The sequence below is a fragment of the Carassius auratus genome, unplaced genomic scaffold (assembly GCF_003368295.1).
Source record: "Carassius auratus strain Wakin unplaced genomic scaffold, ASM336829v1 scaf_tig00011586, whole genome shotgun sequence".
In the NCBI taxonomy this organism is placed as follows: domain Eukaryota; kingdom Metazoa; phylum Chordata; class Actinopteri; order Cypriniformes; family Cyprinidae; genus Carassius; species Carassius auratus.
In genome coordinates, this window is record NW_020524219.1 from 9,701 (window position 1) to 36,533 (window position 26,833).

The window sequence follows — 26,833 nt, forward strand, 5'->3', positions numbered from 1 at the left end:
AATTCCAACAGGAAGTCAGTTATTTAGAATTTTCTCTGCAAAATTAGTGTTGTTTTGGCCATTTTCAGGGGTTGTACTTTAACAAACTCCTCCTAGAGATTTATTCCGATCAACACCAAACTTGGTCAATGTAATCTAAAGCCTTTTGCGATCTTAAATTGCGAAGATCTTGAGGTTTCGTTAAAGGGCGTGTCCATGGCGGCCTGGCAAATTTTGATGTTTCGCCATGAAATAGGATGTTGTTATAACTCAGGCATAAAATGTCCGATCTTGCCCAAACTTCACTTGTGTGATAAGCGTCCTGCCCTGAACACATCTGAAGGCCAATATTCCATTATAATGATAGTGCCACCTGCTGGCAACAGGAAGATTGGCACATATATGCAATAAACATTGATATATTCTACTTATATTTATGAGTTCAAACGCATATTTCTCACCGTTCACCTATTAACTAAAGCCACTCGCTGCCGGTGAGCCCGGGTGCGAGGGCCCGTTCATCGCTGCTTGCAGCTTTAATTCAGAATGAAACTGAACACAGGTCTTGGGCAACATTTTAAAAAATTGCTTCATTTTAAACAAATTTTAACAGGATTTAAGTGATATAATTCATCACGCACGCACACACAATATGTGTTGGGTCTTGGTTGAAACTGTTCAAGGCCTTGTGATGTTGCTGGGTAGATAGATGGCTCCAGGGAAGATAAGACCAGCAGATTAGCATCCATCACGAACAACCATTGATCAAACTCACACTAAGGGCAAGAACCAACCAGCTGCAGCAGAAAGAAAGCCAACACGGTCTCATCAAAGAGACTGAGAAAGAGAAAGTGAACGAGATGGAGGAATGGATCAGCAGAGAGATAAATGAGCCAAACCCATTGGCCACCCAATGATGCTCTTATGAGTTGAGAGGTCCTCATTTATATCCAGACCCTCAATAATGGACAGAAAATGTACATTAGGCGAAAGAGGCCAGATTGCTAATATATTAATGCATATTTGCTCTCGATTCACCCGCATATCCCCCCACAACATAAGGGCTCTTCATCACTGTATCCGATGTGCTATCATGTGCTTTAAAGCCTCTCTGCAGGCACAGAGAAGAAAAGACTTTAATAATAATTAAGCTCTTTATATCCATCTCTCTTTGCTCAGAAAGACCAGCACTGGAACCTCTACCTTCAGTAATTATATGTATTTGGTCATAGCCCTACTTGAGATTTCAAAAGCCCTGCTTTGTGTCGAAGCAGTCCTAAAATGCGATGTGGATTATTTTTGGGCATGCTTTTCAAAGTAAAATTCTGTTTATGGGTAAAGGTGTCAGTGTTGGTTTTGTTACATATTTTCCGCTAAATATAGTGAGGGTTATTAATGTATGACCTTTGACTTAAGTTTAAACAGACTTCATACCTCAGAGTGATGTTTGCATAGTAAAGACACTCTACACTAACCTTATCTTCTTGTGCAGAACTGGTACCAGGATGTGACACTATGTACAATATCAGCTATGACAGCTTTACTGCATGCCGCCAGCAGAACTAACACACACACACAGTTCTACTCCTTGGGAGACTCAAGTTTAAACTAAACAAAGCTGCCAGACTCTGTAACTGTAAGATGGTCTCACCTTGGAGGAGGTATATAGATAGCAGAACATTCCAGAAGCGCATATAGACTCCATAGGGTCTTGATTTGTTGTGTGTGGATCTGCAGCTTCACAAGTTTCTTTTCTCCTCTTCAGTTCCTCCTCAGATCGTGGTGCGTCCGCGGGATCAGATCTCTGCCCAAGGCCGTACTGTCACGTTTCTTTGTGGAACGAAGGGAAATCCCCCTCCTGCTGTGTTCTGGCAGAAAGAAGGCAGTCAGGTAAGAGACAACAGTACACAGATGCACGCCGGGGAACCCTTACAGTCAGTGTCAAAACACGTCAAGGTATCTGCTGAATTGAGAAAGGGTTGAACTCTAGGGTAGTGACCAAGGATATTAGTAAAAAAAAAATTTAATTATATACAGTCTTGTTCAAAATAATAGCAGTACAATGTGACTAACCAGAATAATCAAGGTTTTTCGTATATTTTTTTATTGCTACGTGGCAAACAAGTTACCAGTAGGTTCAGTAGATTGTCAGAAAACAAACAAGACCCAGCATTCATGATATGCACGCTCTTAAGGCTGTGCAATTGGGCAATTAGTTGAATTAGTTGAAAGGGGTGTGTTCAAAAAAATAGCAGTGTGGCATTCAATCACTGAGGTCATCAATTTTGTGAAGAAACAGGTGTGAATCAGGTGGCCCCTATTTAAGGATGAAGCCAACACTTGTTGAACATGCATTTGAAAGCTGAGGAAAATGGGTCGTTCAAGACATTGTTCAGAAGAACAGCGTACTTTGATTAAAAAGTTGATTAGAGAGGGGAAAACCTATAAAGAGGTGCAAAAAATGATAGGCTGTTCAGCTAAAATGATCTCCAATGCCTTAAAATGGAGAGCAAAACCAGAGAGACGTGGAAGAAAACGGAAGACAACCATCAAAATGGATAGAAGAATAACCAGAATGGCAAAGGTTCAGCCAATGATCACCTCCAGGATGATCAAAGACAGTCTGGAGTTACCTGTAAGTACTGTGACAGTTAGAAGACGTCTGTGTGAAGCTAATCTATTTTCAAGAATCCCCCGCAAAGTCCCTCTGTTAAAAAAAAGGCATGTGCAGAAGAGGTTACAATTTGCCAAAGAACACATCAACTGGCCTAAAGAGAAATGGAGGAACATTTTGTGGACTGATGAGAGTAAAATTGTTCTTTTTGGGTCCAAGGGCCACAGGCAGTTTGTGAGACGACCCCCAAACTCTGAATTCAAGCCACAGTACACAGTGGAGACAGTGAAGCATGGAGGTGCAAGCATCATGATATGGGCATGTTTCTCCTACTATGGTGTTGGGCCTATTTATCGCATACCAGGGATCATGGATCAGTTTGCATATGTTAAAATACTTGAAGAGGTCATGTTGCCCTATGCTGAAGAGGACATGCCCTTGAAATGGTTGTTTCAACAAGACAATGACCCAAAACACACTAGTAAACGGGCAAAGTCTTGGTTCCAAACCAACAAAATTAATGTTATGGAGTGGCCAGCCCAATCTCCAGACCTTAATCCAATTGAGAACTTGTGGGGTGATATCAAAAATGCTGTTTCTGAAGCAAAACCAAGAAATGTGAATGAATTGTGGAATGTTGTTAAAGAATCATGGAGTGGAATAACAGCTGAGAGGTGCCACAAGTTGGTTGACTCCATGCCACACAGATGTCAAGCAGTTTTAAAAAACTGTGGTCATACAACTAAATATTAGTTTAGTGATTCACAGGATTGCTAAATCCCAGAAGAAAAAAAATGTTTGTACAAAATAGTTTTGAGTTTGTACAGTCAAAGGTAGACACTGCTATTTTTTTGAACACACCCCTTTCAACTAATTGCCCAATTGCACAGCCTTAAGAGCGTGCATATCATGAATGCTGGGTCTTGTTTGTTTTCTGACAATCTACTGAACCTACTGGTAACTTGTTTGCCACGTAGCAATAAAAAATATACTAAAAACCTTGATTATTCTGGTTAGTCACATTGTACTGCTATTATTTTGAACAAGACTGTATATAGTGGATGGTATAGAGGAAAAAAATGTGTGACCAGACTGTCCAAATTCTTTTTGAGGTCACTCGAAATTCATTATTATGCAAGATGTCAGCACACTGTGGATCTATGAGTGACACTTCAAAGATTGTGCGTGGGAAGGCAAGTCTAGTACCCATATAGGCTGGCAATCTGATGGATTTATTTTTCATTATTCAACTGATCTCACCTGGAGGATGAGTTTCTCAAGAAGCACTTTTGCTCTGAAAACAAATGTCTGGCTGTCTGTCTTTGACTCATGAGTGTTGTCACTTGTAATCATATGCTGGCTGACATGACAGCAAACATATCATTTCAAGTGACAGTACATACAATGTGTTTGACCGCTGACAGCATCTTTCTCCTGCAAAACTGAACTTGAATCAGTTTTGTGTGTGTTAACAGTATGTAACCTGTATGTTGGTGAATCTCAAAAAATGTATTTATTTTTATACGTGTAACATTATAAGAAGCAAGAAGCACTACACAGTTGTTGTTTTTTTTCAAAGTGTTTCAGGGTCAAACAAAGGGAAAGAAATAGAGAGAGGATGCCTTGCAGCCAGTTTCGAGACTGGTGACAGGCCATTCACCAGGTTAGAAGGAACTCTGGGGTTTCTGCAGGAGCTTGTTCACATCCGTGTCTCCTTATTGGGTCAGAGGAGGATAGAACATGTCCCTGGGCCCACCTAGATAACACACTCATGTCCCAATTAATAAAGCACAGCAGAAGAATGAAGAAATAAGCCTGTGATATAAGGAAGGAAGCCAGTTCCCATATCCCTCCCTCCATCCTTCCTTTTTTTTTTTTGAGCAGAGTGTGTCATAGGCCAGAGGTGATCAAATGTCTGCTGTACACCAGGCCATGAACTCTTCTCCGGTTAATCTCTCGTCTATTCTTTGTTTTGTTTTTTCCTGTGTGTGCATGTGTGGCCGATCTGTGAGGTCAGTGGATATAGAACAGTATTGAGGATGAGGGTGAGTCCAGTCAGGTCCAGAGGGCCGGGGTGAGGGGATCACTGGATTATCCCCAAAAATGAAACAGAGACACACACACACTGCCAAATATGAACAATAGGGCAGCTGTCAGTGTTGCAGCATCGTGCTAAAGGAGGAAGACTCCTTAAAATCCTTCGGCCTTGTCTTTTGTGTGTCTGGCATTCGTCCTGACCCCCCCTCTCTAAAACACCAGCTGAGATATTGCAGCTATTGTTTGGCCCGTTTGTGGACATGAATCTCAGCAGTCAACTAAATTTATACCCGAGTATCACACTGAATGCTTAGTGATTTTCTATTAATGGAAATGCAAATCAGGCATTTCATCCAAGCTCTTCAATCTAAGTGATTGTGATGAGTCACAAATTATATTGTCCCATATCTTTTTTAATTTATTTGTAATTTGTATCAGTCACGAACAGTAAAGAAAAGCCACAAGAGGCTGCATGTTAATATGATTTTATTGTTGTTTAGGGTGTGGTAAAATCATGTTTGCTCACAGGCTGGAGTGAATTATTTGATTTAATAAAACAACAGCAGTAAAATGCTTATATTATAAAAGTGTATACATATTGGTTATCATATTCCATATGGTAAAAAAAAAATTGCAATGAGTTATTGTTTTTATAAGATAGACTGTTTATTAGTGAATACATACTCGTTTATCATATTTCATATTGTAAAAATAAAACAAATTTAAATACATTTAAAATAAACAGTCTTCAAAGAGTTATTGTTTTTATAAGATAACAGCATATAAATGACCATTTTAATACATTTTAACCAAATTTTATATTGACTTGCTATTAATATCAAATAATGCTAATATATTATTTCTAATAAAAAAATATATATATATAATATATAATATAAAGTATAATGTAAAGTATTTTAAACTGTATTTATTAAAAGAAAATAATAATTTTACAAAATGTAAGAATATGATTAAATGTATTAATTAAAATAGTCAAATCCTAGCCTGTTTATAGTTGATGTATTAATATAGAGTTTAACTGACGTGTGCTGCTGTTTTATCTCTTCGAATGACTTGTCCGATCCGATTTAGGTGGGACTGTGGTTATTTTTTAGAAAATAAAGAATTCAATGAAAAAGTTTTATATTGGTCTTTTGTAAGTTGATCTATTTCTGCATAGCTAAAGATCATCAGCTTTAAATGTGATTTATCATGTTTAGTCTTTTTGTTGTTGTTTTTGTTTTAGGTCCTGCTGTTTCCCAGTCAGCCGCCTTCACAGTCCGGTCGTTTTTCCGTGTCGTTAAGCGGAGAGCTGACCATTACAGATGTGCACAGCGAGGATTCTGGGTACTACATCTGTCAGGCCATCAGTGTGGCGGGCAGCATCTTGACCAAGGCCCTGCTGGAGGTGGAAAGCAGTGAGTAAATACTTGAAACTAGCTTTGGACACACATGCACACAGTTGCCCTTTCATATACCCCCACCAGCTACATCAAACACCGGCGGTTGGCGTGTATTGATATTTTAATATCACTCTAACTACATTAAAGGTCCAGAACTGTACATGTAATTGAATTGCTTGTGTGAGGCCTTATAACAAAGATTTTTTGTTTGTGTTTGAACAAATCGCCGCTTTGCTCGCCATAGCCTTTTTGCTCTAAACCAAAATAAATTACAAATCTTCAAAGCTGCCCCAGATTAAAATTTCTGCATTCTGCAAATGGGAGAACAGCAGGAAGCTCTGGAGACGTGATCAGAAAGGACAGGGCACAATCGAGCTATGCTAATAACCCCAGGAACATATGCCGCTCCCTGGTAACAGAATAAACTTTTTATGTGTACAACACGTGTGTGTGCATGTACTTGAAAAAACTTTACCGAGAGTCCAGTATCAACACACTCTGCTGTATGTTTGCTAAAAATCCAACCTCTGATATGATTTCCCAGAAACCCCTGTGCCTGTTGTGGCCTCTAAGGATGATGACCCTGACATGTTGGCATCATCTGACTGATATTTGCTGTAATTTTCTTACATGTTACACAATAAAATGACCTATAGAAGACATGTGCAGCACTGGGTCACTGCTCCCAAGGACGTGGTTCTCTTGACTATGAATTTCACATCATGTAGAAACACAACATGGCTTTGTTTGAGCGATACAGCCCTTGTTTTCTTTCTGACCTCATGGTCTTTTCTTTTTCTTACCGCAGTGGAGTGAAAATGTCAGAGATGCATGCTGCCTTTCCCGGGTGCTTGGTTTTTTCAAATGAGAATGCTAAAGTAACCGAATTGTCAATTATTTATATATGGACTTTTCTCCTCGCTTAGGTCAACAGACAGTAGGTTTTTCAGTTGTAGTCAAACAAATAATAAATTATTCATGGAAACACGGCGGTGTTAAGCCATCACACTGGTCTATAGAAGGAGATGCAGCTGAAGTACAGGAAATGGAAGAATAAATTGTAGAAGAACACAGGCTACTGTAATTATTCTAGAGTGCCTCATTGAAATGCATTATTGCTATATTGCCGCATACCTTTCAACCTGAAAAATATTTACAACCACCTGTGTGGAAAAGTGCAGTAAATTTTTTAAATTTTTTTTATTCCAAGCTGTAACATACTGTACAACATAAGTGATTAGAGGTATATGCACATGGTTACATAAATATGATAATTAATGTAGACTGTGGAAATAATCTTACATAAATTGCAGTTTCTTAATAGCTTTAAACGATTTCATGTTTTCTTTTCAAAAAAGTATTTAAACATTTTTTAAAGCCATTTCAAGCTGTTACACTACCATACCAGGCTTCAGGCTGGTAAGATTTTTTTCATGTTTGTGAACATTATACATTAATTTCAAAAATAGTTTATAGCTGCAACGCAACTCAATCAAATGATATCCGGAGGCCTTTATCATTGATCTAATTAAAAAAAACAAAAAAAACAATTAATGCTTAAGTAAAAAGATGAATTTAACACTGGGAATTAATTAGATTTGTTTTTTTGTACTTAATGTATTTGTTTTTGTCATTATATGTCATATTGCACGATGATATTGTATCTTATTATCATGTTAGTCTCAGAATCCCAATTAGCATAATTCGTAGTGTGTCTTTTCCAACAATCTCGTGTATCATTTGAACAAGGTGGGTGATATGGTGGTGTTACATGCGAATTTGGGTCTTGTGGCCCATGCCTCTCTCATTCTCTTCATCTTTAGCCCCATCCGACCGGATCCCTCCCATCATCCGCCAAGGACCGGCCAACCAGACGCTCGTTCCAGGCACCTCCGCCCAATTGCAGTGCCATGTGATGGGCAACCCTCTTCCGAGCATCCAATGGGAGCGCGACGGCCAGAGAATCCTGGGCAGCGACGGGCGCATTAGCCTAATGGAAAACGGCACTTTACAAATCACATCCCTGCAGGTACTTCAGTCAAGATAGTTTTTAAGTGTGCTAATAAGGGTTTGTTTTTTAGAATCTATCGCTTTTATTTTCCAAAATGCTAATCCCTAATGGATATTAATTTGTGTAATATGTTTTTTTTTTTTTTTTTATCAAGCCCTTCTTCTTTGCATGTTGTCTCTCTTCCTTGACAGACACCATATGCTATTATACTATAATCCATATGAACAAATTTCCCTTGCTGTGCATTTTCAGACACGCCGATGTGACGTTTAGACACAGATGATTGCTGTAAAATGTCATTACTGCTGTCGGATCAGTGGCTTGGGGATAAAACACTCAATTGAGTTTACAGCAAACAGGCAGGCTTAATTAGCAGATCGATTTTAATACTTGCTCCGTGGATGGTTTTGGGGTGACCCAGCTGCTCATGAGTGAGTTGTGCACTGTGATCAAACTGGTAATTATGATTGTAATGAGAGCGTGTGCTGTCGTTAGTGTTAGTGCATGCTAGCCTAATGAAATCCATTCCTCAAGGCCTCAGGGGTGTGTGAGATTGCAGGTTTTACCTGAGGTTGTGCCACCGAGGTGAACAGGCCTGATGTGTTAATTGATCGTGCCCTGGAATGATTGACAGTCACTTGTGCCTTAATTAAATACAAATTCTGGGATATAGGATAAGGTGGGGAGTCTAGCAATGTTTATGTGCTCCTCTCAGCATCCCTGTACCCTCTGCAATTTTTTGCAAAACTTTAAATGTAACCTTGATATTCAGTACAGTGGCTTTGTGGACAGCTAGTGCCAAAAAATTGTGCCCATTTAAGTAGCACCCTCCTTTATCAGTTAGAATTTAGGCTTTTGTGTTGAGTTTTGTTTATTTGGCCTGTTAAGCATTGCATGCTTTGTTTAGATGGGCATCTTTGGCTCTGGTGTTGGCCCTGTCTTCTCTGGTTTGGTGCCTCTGTTGGCCCCCTTTAGTTCACGATTACCCCGGCATGATGGGAGAGCACAAGGGGGCACGGACACTGGGGTTTGCACAGATGGTAGTGTGTGAGGGAAGGAGAGAGAAAGGGAGAGCGCTGTGAAGGGGTGCCATTATACTGGGAAAATCACCAGAAACTGCCTGCTCTCATCTGTGCCAGGAGAATGAAAAAAAAAAAAGAATGAGTGTGTTTTAGTCAGAGAAAAAGTAATTGCTTGGAATAGTTCAGCACAAAATTCAGTGATTATTTTTTTCTCCAGTACATTGTTCCAAAGCTGTATGGTATGGCTGAATTTTTGAAGAATATCCTGGGCCAGTATTTTTTGTATAGTGAAAAGTGAATGAGGATGGGGCTTTCAAGCTGCAAAATGACAAAAGAAAAACCATGAAAGCATATCATATGACTTGTGCACTATATTTCAAGTCTTATGAAGTCGTGATAGCTTTGCCTGAGTAGCCAGTGTTTTTTGTTTATTATTTTTATGCTATTTACAATTTTACAAACTTTTATTTGCTTTAGTTTTTTTTCCCATTTCTATTTTAAATTTGGTTTAGTAATTTTACGTGCTTTTGTCAGTTTTCTTTTTTCTTAATTTCTTTTTCATATTAACTTATTTTTATTTCAGTTTTAGTTCAGTCATTTTAGTACTTTAACTTAAGTTCTTCTTTCAGGTAAGGTTGGGTTTTATTTTTAAGTTTATTATCTAATATTTAGATTTTTTTTTAAACCAACTATTTAATTTAATATAATATATATATTTGGTTTTAGTTAACAATCTCAACAATTGCGTATCACTTTTATAAGAGTTCATGAAAATAGTGATACTTGATACATGACAAATTGTTCAGTTGATTCAGTTCACATTTCACAAAATGTTTAATTGAGTCAACTAATGTTGAATCATCCAGCTCATTAAAAGTTCTGACTCAAAAGAATAAATCTTTCACAATCCTTACTAACTAGTACTCAAGTATTTCTCTCCTGATTTCTTTTTCCACTCATTCATTTTTGAGTGTGTTTAGCGCTGAGCTCAGATCTGCCATCCATGATTAATCAGTCGATCCCCAGTTGCTTACCTCTCTCAGCTCTTCCAGTTTTCCACCAATGACTAGCCAGCACAGCAGAGGTCTAACCAATGAGGTTATCCACTCAAAAGAGCAAAAGGTCACAGAGAAAACAGTTTCTACACCTTGTGTTTGCTCTCCTCCTCCTCCCAGGAGAGATTCATAAGTGACCAAATAACGCTCTCAACACACTCCTGTACTGCCTGAGGATATAAAGCTACTCTTCAGTACGTGGATTGAGTTTCAGACAACACGCTTTCCGGCTTTTCCGCTAATATCTACTGTTTACGACAGCTGCTGTTTAATTCATGCTAACATGCATTATTCTAGTCTCTACATGAAAAACTAGATTAAAGACAAAACAGACACATCACAAGGAAGCCGACAGTAATTCGAGGTCATGGCGTGTGAATGTATGTGTGCATCACCGATGAGTCAAATCCTCAGACGTGTCATTGATGCCCCTGAGCTGTCAGCACTATTAGATCGCTGTCACGGAGAGATAGATAGAGAAGAGCTTTGCTACATCTCTCACTGTCGTAAGCAATTTCTGCCTGACTTCTCCCCTCGGCCCTTTGGTAAAAATGTAATACCCCTTGCCCTCCCCACCGTGCGCCAATTTGTGTTTATATTTGCTTTTTCTTACTGCACGTCCAATACACCCATGCTAGCGCAAATGATAGACATAAATATCTTTAATCGAACTGAAAGATAAAAAATTACTTGAATTCCCACATTGAAAACCATCTCAAACTCTGACGGATTCATCCGATTAAACTGTCCAGTCTGGTTTGCTTTTTTTTAATTGTTTAAAGGGTTAGGCAGTTGCATATTGATTTTAGTCTAATGTTATTAGCATACACTACCATTTCTTTTCAGCATTGGATGCATTACATTGATAAAAAGTCACTTTAAAGACATTGGTAGCACTTTATTTTACAGTCCTGTTCCTCTTGCACATACTATGTACTTATTATAGTAATAACAATAACTATGTAATAACTAGGTACTAACCCTGAACCTACCCCTAAACCTAACCCTACCCCATTGTAGTTACCTTGTATTACCAGAACTTTCTTACATAAATACACTGTAAGTACACTATAAGTACATGCAAGTACACGTACTGTAAAATAAAGTGCAACCAAGACATTTATAACGTTTTCTATTTCAAATAAATCCAGGTCTTTGGAACGTTCTCGGTCTCGGTTTCCACAAAATTAAGAAACACAGCTATTTTCAGCATTGATAATAATGAGAACATTTATTCGTCATTCTCCGTGAAAGATACAGTTTACATACAGTTTATAGTTCGCCTGTAATTGAAGTCAATATTTTGTCTCTGCGTTAGGTATATGCCTGTGATGCTGTAGAAATATGCCAACATATGCAGCTCGCTAGGTTTCACAGCAGCACATTATTTTCTTCCTGTCGCTAGCTTCAATAGTAATTACCGTTGATCCTGTACTATTGCGAAATAATAGGCAATTTTGAGGAATTTGTGCTCATTTGTCAAGATTTCCATGCTCCAAGTGGAGTGAGGCAATGCATTGTGCTCGAGTTTATCCATACAAACGCTGACCCTGAACCTGCTGTTGCTAGGAAACGGACTCCGGGGCCTACACCTGTGTTGCCTCCAGTTTGAGCGGAGAGACGAGCTGGAGTGGTGTACTCACAGTAAAAGGTAAAAAAAAAAAAAAAACACACACACACACAGTTTTTTCAAGTGCTCTATCATCACCTTCATGTGGCCTCATCTATGACAAACCGCATCATATCCTCTTTAAACTGCTACAATCAGCTGAGGAAGCCACTTTTGTTGCGAGTTTGCTCGGCAGATATACTGTACGTGTCCATTTCCCAGATGTCAGCATATGTAGAAGTGCTGACCTGAGATCAGAAATGTCCTGTTCAGTATTGATTCCTGTTATAATGTCCTATAAATTTAGACTAATAGGGAAACAGCAACTGTTTTCTGATAGATTCAGCAAACAGAACCATAACTCATGATAACTCTGACCAATATGAAGACGGCATGCTAATATCCTAATCTTATCTTTATAGAGAGTGGCGGTCTCTCTCTACCCCCGGTTTCAGAGCCCTACCAGCTGCCCGGGCCACCCCAGAAGCCCGTCGTTACTGATGTGACCCGAAACAGTGTGACCCTGACCTGGCAACCAAACGCACATGAAGGCGGAGCGGCTGTGACCTCTTACATCATTGAGGCTTTCAGGTGAGTTAGCGCACACTGTACGCATCTCCATTCTGGTCCCCTCTTGTTTGTTTTCCTTCCTACCCAAGATAATATTGTTTCTTGCCAGAGGCTACTACAGGGGTCTATTCTTTTTTTTTTTATTAATTCCCCGTCACTGTCTTAGCGTCGCTGCTCAGCCGTGACAGAGAGGGTAATACCACCGAGTGGCTGCCCCGTCCCTGACCCCTTTCCCCCGCTCTACTGCTCCTCACAGTCGTGCGAGGGCAACTACATGCTGCACTTACATCCCACATCCTGCCTGCTACATGAATCACTTCCCTCAGGCGGCAGCCTACTGCCAGAGAGATCTAAATTAATAGAAACTCTATTGGTGTTCTACAACTGAATTTCAGACACAGACTGGAGAACTCTGGCTTATTTATAGTTTTCTGAATTATTGAATGATTTTACACATATAAGTTTGTGCCAGTTTAGATAACTAGCTTTACGTGACCATTTTCCACCCTCTTATTAAGCGGCTTGCAACTGCCTGTTATGTAAATGGTTTTGATTGGCTGACCTCTGCATATCGGCATAGTTTAGGGCAGGCTAAGTTAGTGGGCAGTTATGAGTTCATGGTCATCACTATTTCTGAATTGTTTTATTTCAATTTAGTTTTTATAAATGTGCTTGGTGAATGAGTGTAACAGTCATGGCAAATAATGGACAAGGTGTCAGAATAAGAAGTTTTCTTAGTAAAATTGAATATAAATATTTCATATTTTATATAGATATATACATATATATATATATATATATATATATATATGTGTGTGTGTGTGTGTGTGTGTGTGTGTGTGTGTGTGTGTGCGTGTGCGTGTCTGTGTGTGTGTGTGTGTGTGTGTTTAACTTGTTTGCAGTTATTTGATGAAGGCCATTTTTTCTATCTTGCATCTATCAGGCTCACTTACATTCAGTATGTTAATTTAATGTTTAATTCAGTCAATTTAAACATGTTTTCTGAATTTAATTGTACTTTCTAAAGACTTGGTGGAAGTAATGAGATTAATTGTACTTATTTTATTCTCTTGGCAGCTCTAATAGGAACTTTTTTCTTTTATACAATGAACAAGAAAAATGCATGCCCTCAAATTTTGTCAGTAAAACATAGAAACTATTTCGTAGCGATTTGCTTTTATATTATCAAAAGGCCAACTGTTTAATAATTAGTATAATCTCACACAATATAAATGTGTTTGCCATTCGTAAAAAAAGGCTTTTATCATTTTCAAACAGGGTCCCTCATAAGGGGATCATATTTCTATGTCCTGGGTATTAGAAATTAGCCAGCTGTTTTGATGTTTTTTTTTTTTTCCTTCACACAAAGTCAGCTTGAGAAGTGAGCTCGATCTGAAAGCTGAGGGTCTCTGAATGATTTGCTTATGAATTCAAATGTAGTCCACACAGACACTTGTAAGCTACCTGAAATGGGGCTACCTCTAATTACAGATCCAGGGTCCTGCAGTTCTTAGAAGGAAGGGCTGACAGCAAACCAGCTATTCAGCAGTGGAGACATATTTTCATTATTTCTGTATTTCATATACACACACTGTGTCTCTGTCCTCTCCCTTGCCCCCCTGGGTAACAGTTAGCATGGCCCCACATCTTTATAATTGATTCTTTATAGAGTGCTGTGGGACTGAAAGAGGCGTTTGCTGTAAAATTTCCTACCCTGGGGTGCTGTGGAACACGGAACGCTTGGAAAGGGAGGTAGGAGGGTGGTGGAGAACAAATGAGGGATGGAAAAGAACGGAGATTGCAGATGAGAAGGATTTAGGCTTTTGGGTTTAAAATTATGACACCTCAATACAGAAAAAAAAAACAGGTTTATGTTTCAGCCCAATTTTAGAATGTACGCACTTTTATGTGCACGCAGAAGCGCAAACACGGTCAGGCTGGAGAAAAAGGAATCGCCTATGCCTCAGCCTTTCTTCCATCTAATCTGATAGCAAAGTGACCTTGGATTTATCGCTTCTATCAGTGGGGCGCTGAAGGAATATTTACGCGGTTCCCAGCATTTATGGCTTGGCCTAATTGTGCAGGTCGGGCTTTTATTGGCTTTGTGTCTGTGGCAGGAGTTGCCACGGGGGGGAAATAAACCTTGAACATGCCGCACGTGACCGCTGCTCTAAACAAGGGTGATTGCTAACCACAGACAAGTGAAGAGGAATATCTCAAAGTCTTCTGGCACAGACAGATGTCTTGCACACCTGTACGCCACTTCTAAGTAGCTCTCTTGGTTCTCTTTAAGTTAAGCTGGGATTCTTGTATGTTTAGGCGTGATCTGGATGTAAATAAAAAGCTGTATGTTCTTAAATTGAAGCTGAAATGTATCCCTGTACAGAATCAGCCGATGTTTTCGGTTGATATTTCATAAACTCTCAGTTCAGAATCCATTACATACAGTGCTTTGACTGCATTATGACTAGCCTAGTCTGTGCCATAAATAAATCTATCACCACTGAGATCTTTTTTCTAGTCACGCCATGCACTGTCAAGCCAAAGAGTACAAGAATAGCATCACAGAAGAGCCGGGTCATTAAACAGACACGTGTAATGACAATCAAAAGAGCGCAGATAAACATCTATGACACTGACTTTGCTGCTAAACCCTCCTCTCTCTAATGCCATACAACAGCTTCAGGACAAACGTAGGACAAAACATTGGTGTATTGATGTTTTATTCAGATTAAGCTGGTTTTGATACTGTAGGGCATACATAAACACATATGTAATTGATGTTTAAGTAAATATGATGAATAATTGAATGTAGCAATACATCTGTAAATCTATTTTTTCAGCCAATCAGCAGGAAGTACATGGCAGACGGTTGCAGATCTTGTGAAATTGGAGAAGCACACGGTCACTGGACTGTCTCCGAATACCATTTACCTGTTCATTGTGCGAGCACTCAATGCTTATGGCCTGAGTGACCCCAGCCCCATCTCAGAGCCTGTTCGCACACAAGGTCTGTATGCAGGGGACCAATCAATATTACGACCTTTTGAAATAGAGATCTTAAAAAATGTGTGAACGTGTAATACAAATTATATTGTGTAAGTACAGTATACGATCAAATTACAGGTGGAAAGCTAAATAAATTGTGCCCGTTTTAAAATATTACATATTAATCAATTGCATTCAGTGTGGATTGGGCTTAAACATAAAATATATTTTACACCAAATGCAAAAGATCTATATTTTGTTTTTTATGTTTTTATTTGAATTAGAATCAACAAAAATGAAATCGAAACAACACAACACTATGATATATAAACGTTACAATTAAAATAGATTTTTAAAAAGGTTTTAAAGAAATGTTTTTCCATATTGCATTCATTTTTCACAATAAATAGTCACAATACATAAATCAATAATGTCAAAACTATTTACTTAATTATCATTAATCAAAATAAAATTCATTTTATATATATTTATATATATATAAAATGAATTTTATTTTGATTTATTTTATTTTCAACTTATAGTCCGAAAAATACGTTATATATATATATATATATATATATATATATATATATATATATATATATATATATATATATATATATATATATATATATCGTATTTTTCGGACTATAAGTCGCACCTGAGTATAAGTCGCATCAGTCCAAAAATACGTCATGATGAGGAAAAAAACATATATAAGTTGCACTGGACTATAAGTCACATTTATTTAGAACCAAGAACCAAGAGAAAACATTACCGTCTACAGCCATGAGAGGGCACTCTATACTGCTCAGTGTAGGCTACAGGAGAACTGAGTAGCATAGAGCGCCCTCTCGCGGCTGGAGACGGTAATGATTTCTCTTGGTTCATGTCAAATTCATTTTGATAAGTCGCACCTGACTATAAGTCGCAGGACCAGCCAAACTATGAAAAAAAGTGTGACTTATAGTCCGGAAAATATGGTGTATCTATATACTATGACTTATTATTTGGTGGTTTTGGTCATTTTCATGATATATTCTACATTTGTATAGTTTAAAGATGTTAATATTTTGTGTTCTGTTGCAGATGTGAGTCCTACAGGTCAAGGTGTGGACCATCGACAGGTGCAGAGGGAGCTGGGAGAGATGGCTGTGCAGCTTCACGAACCAGCGTTGTTGACGGCATCCAGCGTGAAGATCAGCTGGAATGTGAGTGCCGCTCATATCTGCGCTCCAAATCAGCCCCTCGATTCTCCTGCCGGCTCACTTTATCTCACCTCTCTGTCTCTGTCTCCCTCTTTCCATCTGTCAGGTCGATCGTCAATCTCAGTACATCCAGGGTTATCGTTTGCTTTATCGTCCTGCCGGTGGCTCCTGGTCCCAGCAGGAAGTGAAAGCTGCGACGGAGCGTAGCGCTGTCATCACTAACCTGCTCAAAGGCACGGAGTACGAGATTAAAATACGACCCTACTTTAACGAGTTCCAGGGCATGGACAGCCGCCCGCTGATGTTCCGCACGCCAGAGGAGGGTGAGAAATCTACAGCTCTTTCAGTTTCCATTTGATGCACTTCAGTTTAATTTTGTTCTAATCCATTCAATTCGGGTTCATTCAGCCCAACCTGACTCGGTTCTGTTCTGTTGTTCATAACATGAAGATGAATCGCTTCATTCAGGAAAATAAAATTATGGCGAGGGCTAATGTGGTTACTCGCTTTTCAAAATTTAATTTTAATTGAATTCTCTTCCAGTTCCCAATGCCCCCCCTCGTGCTGTAACCGTGGCAACAGTCAAGCTCAGCAACAGCTCAAGCATCAGTGTATCATGGCAGCCTCCCCCCACTGAGATGCAAAACGGAGTCATCCAAGAGTATAAGGTATATATTAGATTGTAAAACTCAGACAACAGAAAAAAAACTTCTTATGCCCCAAAGGCATGTAAAAAGTAACTTGTCTATTCACAGTCAGCTGCATGACGTGTCAAAATACAGTCAGCAGATTATTTGATTTGAATATTATTAATTTAATATTTATTCTAGCTACTTAATTCTTGATAAAGCCAGTGCTATAAAATACCATGCTATTTAAATGAAACTTAATTTAATAATTTAGTTCCATACCCGTATAGCCCGTATATTTCTTCTGAGGAATAGTTATTTTGAATAATGTTCCTAACCAAACAGTTTTAGTTCCCATTGACTTCTATTGTAAAACATTGACAAAAATACAATGAAGGTCAATGTGTTTTTTTTTTTTTTTGCATATGTACATTTTACAGGTCCAGTGACCAGGAGTTTTTAGGTTCAGACCTAAGTCTTATCTCTTTTCAGATTTGGTGTCTAGGTAACGACTCTCAGACGCGCTACCACATCAATCAGACTGTGGACGGGAACGTGCTGACCACTTTGTTAAAGGGGCTTCTGCCTGGTGTTTTGTACCAGGTGGAGGTGGCGGCAGTAACCAGTGCAGGAGTGGGCACACACAGCCAGCCTGTACCTGTGCTTATCAGTGAGTGCTTGCTAAAAAAAACCCAGCAGTGACTATTAAACTGAAAGAATTAAAGAGTGGAGTGATGGACTTGTGGAGTAAAAGTACCAAAAATTGTTTAAATTCTCTTTGATTGCTTTTTAAAGTCCCGCTATGAGACTAAATTGCTTAATTATTTCCAGTAAGCTGAGTCCTGTTAAGACATCTGTCTGAGTATCACTTTGATCTGTCTTTGCTCTCTTTTTCTCTCTCTTTCTCTCGTTTTCAGAATTGCCCGCAGAGCAGCCTACAGTCACAGGTGGAGGCAGCGAATCTGACGAGAATGTAAGTCTGGCTGAGCAGATCTCAGACGTAGTGAAGCAGCCTGCCTTCATCGCAGGCATTGGCGGGGCATGCTGGGTAATCCTTATGGGATTCAGTGTGTGGATTTATTGCAGACGGAAGAAGAGAAAAGAGCTCAGCCATTACACAGCATCATTTGCATACACACCTGCAGGTACGTGTGCACTTATTACACCAAATTACATTTGACATTAAATGATGATTTAGAAATTATTTTATATGCTTTTATTGTTTTATTTTTTCATGTATTGTATTTGTTTTTATTTGTATATTTTCAGTTTCATTTTAGTTTGCATTTTTGTAATTTTATGTGCTTTTGTCATTTTTGTCATTTTTTGTTTTACTAATATTTTTCTTAGCTGAAATGTATTTTTATTTTAGTTTTAGTAATTTTAGTACCAAAGCTTATTTTATTTCAGGGGGCAGCATTTCTAATTTCCTTTTTTTTTTTTAAGTATTGTATATATAATCATTAGGATTATATATAAGTAAAGATCATGTTCCATGAGGATAATTTGTAAATGTCCTACCGTAAATATATCAAAACCTTATTTTTGATTAGTAATATGCCTTTATTTGGACACCTTCAAAGGCGATTTTCTCAGTATTTAGATTTTTAGAACCATACATCATTGGAAATCTTATTTATTCACTAATTTCTAAAAATTGACACTTAAGACTGGTTTTGTGGTCCAGGGTCACATATATTAGATTTTCATCTTTATTTTGGTTAATGAAGATCATTTTAGATAACAATAACAACACTCACATTTAGCTTTATTATGTTTGCCTGAGGATCAGTTGTAATGTGTATATATATATATATATTTGTTCATCTCTTTCAGTTGGTTTTCCACATGGAGAATGTTCTGGACTTAATGGAAGGTAAATGGCACTTTTAGGTTCTTAAGCTTCAATTCACAGTGTAAATACATTGAATTTATTTCCTTCTATAGTTATTAATATTTTTGGATATCTCTGGATATGTAGGCCTGGTATGCTGGGTGCTAACATGGGAAATTACCCATGGCTGGCTGATTCATGGCCAACTACCAATCTCGTACACAACGGAAAAGACTCAGTGAACTGCTGTACATCTAAAAATGATACCCCAGAGAGATACTATAATGGTAAGACTTGCTTTTATAGAACAGCACCACTGGCCGTACTGTTCAATTCATTTAACACTGTTTCCACAGCACACAGTGTCATTAATTAAACCCTAATTTATTTACCATCGCTTCCTCAGAGGCGGGGATCTCTAATTACCTCAACCAAAATGACAAGTACAGCACAGACTCCAACGAAGGCCCCATCTACAGCACCATTGACCCCACCAGTGAGGACCTGCACAGTTTCTCTGCTCAGTATTCTCAACATACTACTCCCTACGCCAGCACTCCCATCATGCCTTTCACCAACCAGGCGCCCTGCAGCCCTGAACAGGATGGCAGCCACTGGATGACTCAGCCTGGAACCTCCAACGCTCAGTATGCCCAGCCAGACCGCTCCAAGACTGATAACGGTATAATTTCGGTCTTATCTGTTTCATTTCAGTCTTAATATGAATGCTGTGCTTGGCTGAATAACAGTGTTACTTTAGAATTATTTATATACTATTACAGTACTGTCTAATATTTTGAAATAGCTTTTGTTTTTTTACATTTTCAGTTTTCATTTACATTTTAGTCGTTTTATGTGCTTTTGTCATAGTTATTGTTTTTTATATTTTTATTCCGCTTTAATTTACAGTTTTAGAAATTTTATTACATAAAAATTGCTTTCTACAGTAAAACAACCAAAGCAGAAGTTGATGGGGAAGCCAGTGAAAATGCCATCTCTCAACTGGATGGATGCTTTGCCGCCACCACCTCTCTCTGGAGAACTGGACGAGTTTGAAGAGGAAGATGAAGATGAACTAATCCAAGACATGAGGTAAAGTTCACTAGCAGGCTAGAGGTTCATTTCAGTGCTGTGCCAGCTTTTGTAGCATTTTTTAAACTAAAATCTACAATTTTAATACTAATGGCAATGTGATGTTATTTAAACAATCTTGAGACAAACTTTCAGTCTCTATTCAATTAATTTTTTATGAGCTAGAAGGAAATAGCTGCCCAGAGAGTGTTCCAGTCAGGACTTTGGCAGACAAAACAAATGTCAAATTTCACTTCAAGCTCTTATACACCAGGAGTTCATTTTAGTTTTTAACTTCATTATTTACCATGTCTACATGATGACATCTTTTACCAATTTGCAGCATGCTAGCTAGCTGGGAACATGGCCTCTCTTAGCCTTCTGGACAAAGTTTTGTTGATTGTTCTAGGAAGAGTCTCAGTATTCACAAGGCCAGAGCAGTTTGATAGCTGTTGACAAGGCCGTATATGGAGGCTAACAAAGTTAGCGATATGCTACACTTGAATCTGGCCTGTTTCCTCGTGACGGCGTGACTGAATTATGTTTTCTTTTCCTGGTCTGTATCACATTAGTTCATTGTTAGTGAAGCGCGCAGTCAGCAGTAGCCGCAGAACGCCCCAGCTGCAGGTGCTGACAGGTAGAGATGCTCTTATTACTTTCTGCTGCCACTTCAGCCCAATAGCTGCCTTTGCGCGGCACTAACGGGGGCTGAGTCACATTAGCCGCAACGGTTAACCAGCCCTGACTCACAGTGAAGGTCTGTGAATCCGATAACCTTGACACAGCCCCCAGCAGTAACCGCATTAGCCAGTGAGAGGTACAGCGCTTCTCAAGTTCCTTCCTCTGAGCATTAGACGTCGTTCAAGGCACAAGCAAGCAGTGCAACACAGACAGCCAGACTGAATTTTTATCACTAGTCCTCAAAAGTGTGATGAACTAGTGGCTCATTAGGTTAACCTTTGTGGCAGCCTTAAGGCAAGAACATTGTCTCTGTCACTGCATTATTAATATAATTTTAATAACTCACCCTTCAGCTCATCGAGGCTCAAAAACGCGAAAGAAACACCAAGCAGCCGCATAGGTGTCATTGAGCTCAGCGGTTTCTCCTGAAAGTGCCCAAGGCATAACAGTGAGTCAGTGTCACTCAAAATGCCACTACATTTAACTTCTTTTCCATCACTTTTGTATGGATTGGACCCGCGAGAGCTAAGAGATCACGCACATGGTTATCTGGAGGCCAGGCTGTCTCATTTGACACAACAGCAGCAGGAATCGATATGCCACCGGTTGCATTGACCTGGTGATTACTGCAGCAGGCGATCATAATGAGTGTGCTGTGATTGATTTAGCAGAGGTTCTGGAGTTACTTAACCTTATGCTAAAAATGAGGGAATTTAGATATTGAGCAGAAACAAAGTCACTTATTCTCCCACTCTAAGTGAGAAGGGCAAGCGAGTGATAAGAAAAGTTGATGTTATTTATAATAATAGAGAAATGGTGGGTAGAGAATGTGCTCTGGCAGATTTGATGTTTTTAGTGTGTTTAAGCATAAGTCATCTTTTAGGGCTGCACTTTATTTATGGACCTGTAAATAATATTGCATCTTTTTTTCTTCACTCAGGTCCGATGAGGAAGAGTGGTGTCCTCCTCTCCCGGATAGGACTTACCTCATGGACGGTGTGATGGAGGATGGTCCCGCTCCTCCTCCTAGAGGAGAGGCTTCTTCCCCCACCACATCCTACAGCCACCAGTCCACTGCCACCTTAACCCCATCTCCCAGAGACGATGGCCACTGCCTCGATATACCCCGCCTACATCAGCTCGAACAGCCACAGATAGCACGGTGAGACGCATAAACCTTCAAATACTATTGCACATTATTCTGTGTATTTGCATATTTTTTGTCAGGTCAGCATTTCAGAGTTTATTTCATTTTAATTTTTTGACAGCTTGAGTTGTGCATAAGTCAACAACTTGTGCTCGTTCTAAACTTTATGGTGCATTTCAAAACAAATTTGAGATGCAGCATAAATGACACTTGCTTTATTCTCGAGGTGATGTTCACTTTAAAACACTTAATATGAGCGATCCTTCATCTGTCAGGAAACTACTCTCCTGCATTTCAGTTCTCTGCATCAATAGAATAGATGCTTTGTTTTCATTCTCTTAGGAGAATGTGTAGTGTTATTATTTGTTCCTGCAGGAGAAAACATGTTTTATGAATAATTTATCCTGTATTTGTAGATTATCACAGCACAGAGCAAATATTGATACTCTCATTAAGCTTCCTGCTAGACTGCAGTTGCACCAAGTTTAGAAAGATCATTTACTTTTACAAAGTGCTGATCTTGGTTTACTACGTTTTTCATTTAATTTGAGGTCATATAATGGTGTTCATGTGCCTTGTTGGCCGCAGCTCTGGGTTAAAACAATGAGATCCTTTGAATGGGTGCATTTCAGTTAGATGTAATGTCATTTTCTGATTGTATTTCATGCTGTCAAACGTTGTTCTAATTGACCGAACATATTTGTTATGGACAGACGGTTGCCTTGTGGAGCAGTGCCTGTTCCGCGAGCACCAAGCCCTCCTCTAACCCAGTCCAACCCAAACCTGTCAGCCAATCAGGAGTGCCCTGACAACACTGTGCCACACCGTTCAGCACATAAACAGGACCTGAGCCAAGGAGCTGCCCAAAGTGTAGAAAACATCAGCAACACCACGCCAGGTGTGTTTTTGTTCTCTATATAAATGTGCCAGAGACGTCTTGCTACTCTAGAAGAAGTAAAATGCCATTTTCTTGCTCCCAGCAATCTTAAATTCACATTTTCTACCTAAAGCAACTCCTAGATTAGCTACAATTGTTTTAGACGCTTTCATTGTCGTATTTCATCCACCCTTGTAGGTCGAGCGAGGCTCTCTGCAGACCACACTCCTCCTGGGCAGAAGTCCAAGGTGAAGAAGAAAACGACCAAGAGCGCTCAATACCGGAGAGATATACTGCAAGGCGGTGAGTTACTGTTGTTGATCATTTATGTTAGTTGATCATTTATCCTGCTCCCGCATACTTAACATGCTGGTCACATGTCTGCAGATCTGCCCCCTCCACCAGAGCCGCCTCCTGAGGATGAGGACGACTGTGCTCAAGCAGGGGGATTCGAATGTGGGCGGACGTCCCTCGAGAGAGTGGGCAGCTCCCATTCCTCCATGGAGAGAAGAGAACTGAGCACACCCAATCGGAAAAACTCTTCTCATAGACGGATAGATGGTTAGGGAGCACCTGACAATCTCATTTTAAATGCTGTTTTAATAGTTTTTTTTTTTTTTTTGTCTCTTAAAAGCACAGTTATTTCTTTACATTGTATAGCCTATAAAAAATGTGTATTTATAAAAAAAAAAAAAAAAAAATTAAATTAGCTGGCTTTCTTTTTTATATATAATTTTTTATGTATTATTTTTTTCCAGTTCGGGTGTGTTTGTGTGTGTTTTTTTTCTTCTTCTTGCTTTCTATTTTAAAGTTAATAAAAGTTATATTGTATCAATACACTTTTGAACCCTAACATTATAGCTTTGTTCATGTGGCTCACAGCAGAGGATGATTTAGTTCCTTACAACAAGCCCAACTTCCTTTCTCGGGGTCAGATGTCCAGCAATTGCTCCACAACAGGAAGTTCATCATCACGGGGGTCAACAGGATCACGAGGGCACGGAACGGGCAGGAAGAGAAATGATGTAAGACCGAGTAACTTTTCTCACACTGTACAAAACCATTTTCCTAATCACTAAATCATAAAAACATCTAATAATCCTTAAAACAAGAGTCATATTTTCTATTTAATATGCATTTCTATTATTTACTGATTATTTAATTGCTCATTTATGAAAATGGCACACTACATTAAGACTTGTTTTCTAAATAGATTTGAATTGATCTATTATAAGTTTTGATCAGTAAGGATTGATGGGAACTGGGTTACGCACATCTAAAGTCACTCCATATGGGCTGAAGAGTCTCTTCAGATGTCTGACCCCCCTCTCAGGTTACTCCCTCTGGAACATAAAAGGCAGACCACATAAAAGAGGGCTATATGTTCCCCGGGGAGAGAGTTTCGGGTTACCCCGTCCTGTCACGGTGGTTAGCGTTATCTTTCCAGTCGGACAGAGAGTGTGAATAGGTTCTTGACGGCGAGAGGAGAGAAGAGGTCTGCCTCTGAGATCGCCTTTATTCTGTGTCCTCAGATCTTGTCACGTCACATGATGGACACTCCCTGCTGCATTAAGTCGTCCATAGACATCCCAAACCGAAAAGCCTTTCTTTTGTCCTGAGAGAGACCACAATTATCTGCTGAATAGAACAGCTAAGCTGGTTGACCAGTCTAAATGACCAGTTAAAACCACTGGTTACCAGTGAAAGGTATATTTTAGCCTATATTATTATTTTTTTCTTCTCTTCCAGGAGACGAGATAAGGGAAGGCTGTGAGACACAGGAAGTTTGACTTGGACATCCCTCCGTTTTCGTTCGGAAGCTGAATAGAAGAACCGAAGAGAAGTGGTGTACACTCGCGTGTGTACAGATGTCAGAGCGTGATTCTGGGACTTTTGATTATGTTATTAATTATTATTATTGTTATTTATGACCTTCAAGGGGGCATTTTTCATCATGCTGTTACTGTAAATAATCATCCGCGGAAGCTTTTTACATGGGGTCCATATGCCAGGAAAGAAGAGTATATTGTATTTATACATGAAAGAAGAAATGAAATCATGTTAAAAGCTCTGATATTATAGATGAGTTCATGTCTGAATGTGCCAACCTCTTGTAGAAATGTATACAGCAGCATTTCAAAGCATAATAATATTGCACTCGCGTTGTGTTGGAGAACAACAACAAAAAAATAAAATAATAGAAAGCACAATATGTGTTGTTTGACCAGCCAGCTAGACAGCCAGCCTCATGACCTAACTGAGCCGAGGACGCTTCTGTCTGCCCGTCTCGTCTCCGTCTGTGGATCCCCGTCGTTGCGGTCACCAGAGAATGTGTTCCACCCCCCCACTTTCTTTTCAAAGCCAAGAGAGTTTGTCATTTGACGACTGTTGTGAACGATTGTACTTGTCTTTTTTAAGGAGTGTGTTTTGGAGATTGTGAGGAAATGTATTTCATTCTAAAAACCAAAATTATGTTTCTTTGACTAACTTTTTGGTAGTCCTTGTTGTTTTGTATAAATAAAATACATTTGCTGAGTTTCTTAGTTTATTTTCACTGTGTGGGAAGTTTTGCGTAACACTGCCCAAATGTTCACGCAAAGAAAGAAGGCTTAACTTTTATTCTTGCTGTAGTATTGTTGCTCCGTTGTGAAAGCGAAGCTGCTTTGTGTGGTCTTTCAAAGGAGGACACAACTAGAAATCAGCAGTTAAGTTGTATTTACAACTGTTCAAGAACAGTTCAACCAACATTATTCAGTTGTGTGCAGCACATTTTACAGAGGACAAGGACTGTTTTCTGGGAGAGTAGGCTACAATGCTGATGTTCTGACAAATAATTTTGAGTCACAGCCTGTAAGTACGTGTTCATATTTAAAGGATTTGCCAATGATGATTCAAACGTGAGTTTAGAGCTTGTTTGTCATTTCTTCAAACACAAATGCAGACATGGTTTTAAGTTTTTCGCGGCACGATGCAACACAACGTGTAAAAATTATAATCAGTATATATGTACCCACTGCAAGCTGCAAATACCTTGTTGGTAAAGGGTTTTATTGGTTTTGTCTCATCACACCGGGTATGTTTATGGGCGTAACATTTCCATCACGTGCTTCAGGTATTCAGCCAATCACAATGCGCTAGATACAGTAGCTGGCCAATCACCATACACCTTGCTTTTAAGAACAATGAGCTTGGTAAAAAATCGATACGTTTCAGAAAGGTGGGGCATAGAGGAGCAACCATAATTTACATTATGTGGAAAATTATGTTTTTTTTTAACCTTAAACACATTTCATTACACCAGATACACAAAATAATGTTTTTAGCGACATCATATGATCCCTTTAATGTGTGAATCATACTACACTAGCTGCATTTGTATGTATTTGATTCACTACAAAGAACCGGCTCACAAGAGTCATTCGTTCTGTATTTGAACTACATTGATGTACCCTTTGTATGGTGATTAAACAGTTTAAAACGTGAAGGGATAGGTCACCCAAAATTGTAATTACACCATGAGTTACTCACCCTCAAGGCATCATAGGAGCATATGACTTATTTCAGATGAATCCAATGGTGCTGTGTAAGACATTTTTTTTATGATGGATGGATGCACTTTATTTGGCTTCTTTTGGACTATTGAAAAATAACACTCTTTCACTGCCATTATAAATCTTGGCAGAGCCAGGACATTAAAAAAAAATAAAAAAATAATAACCCTGGTGTGTCCAGCTTCCTGTAGAGTTTGGCTCCAACCTTACATAAACAAACCTGAACCATCTAATCAAGGTCTGTATAATTACTAGAACATTCCAGGCAGGTGTTGGAGCAAGTTGGAACCAAACACCCCTTTTTAACAAGGCTGTTGATCCAAGAACATGTTCCACTCTTGTCAACATAACCATGTAGGTACTCATTTGTGCTGTTAAACAATATGATTTAAGCTTTGAGCAGCTAGTCGAAGGTTCTTCTCATGATTATCATTTTCAATATGAATCAATCCTAGAGGTGGATCACATGGAAGGAGCAATTTCTTGAGAGAGGTAGGGGGTACAGAGATCACCTGAGCTTTCACCTTCGAAGGTCTCCTTAGAATTC

General features: G+C 39.0%; 1 protein-coding gene across 1 annotated transcript; it reads left to right on the forward strand.

The window, feature by feature from the left end:
- Window positions 1-1,686: 1,686 nt before the first annotated feature.
- LOC113073197 (roundabout homolog 3-like) lies at window positions 1,687-25,270 on the forward strand (the record flags this gene model as incomplete). Its single annotated transcript, XM_026246078.1, has 21 exons — window positions 1,687-1,869; window positions 5,877-6,048; window positions 7,857-8,062; window positions 11,691-11,772; window positions 12,153-12,321; window positions 15,144-15,310; window positions 16,378-16,499; window positions 16,603-16,819; window positions 17,040-17,164; window positions 17,618-17,795; window positions 18,043-18,270; window positions 18,962-19,001; window positions 19,107-19,246; window positions 19,366-19,641; window positions 19,907-20,051; window positions 21,652-21,873; window positions 22,572-22,756; window positions 22,934-23,038; window positions 23,123-23,296; window positions 23,618-23,760; window positions 24,485-25,270. Coding segments are annotated over 21 exons (3,291 nt in total), but the record flags the coding sequence as incomplete, so codon positions are not given.
- Window positions 25,271-26,833: the final 1,563 nt, after the last annotated feature.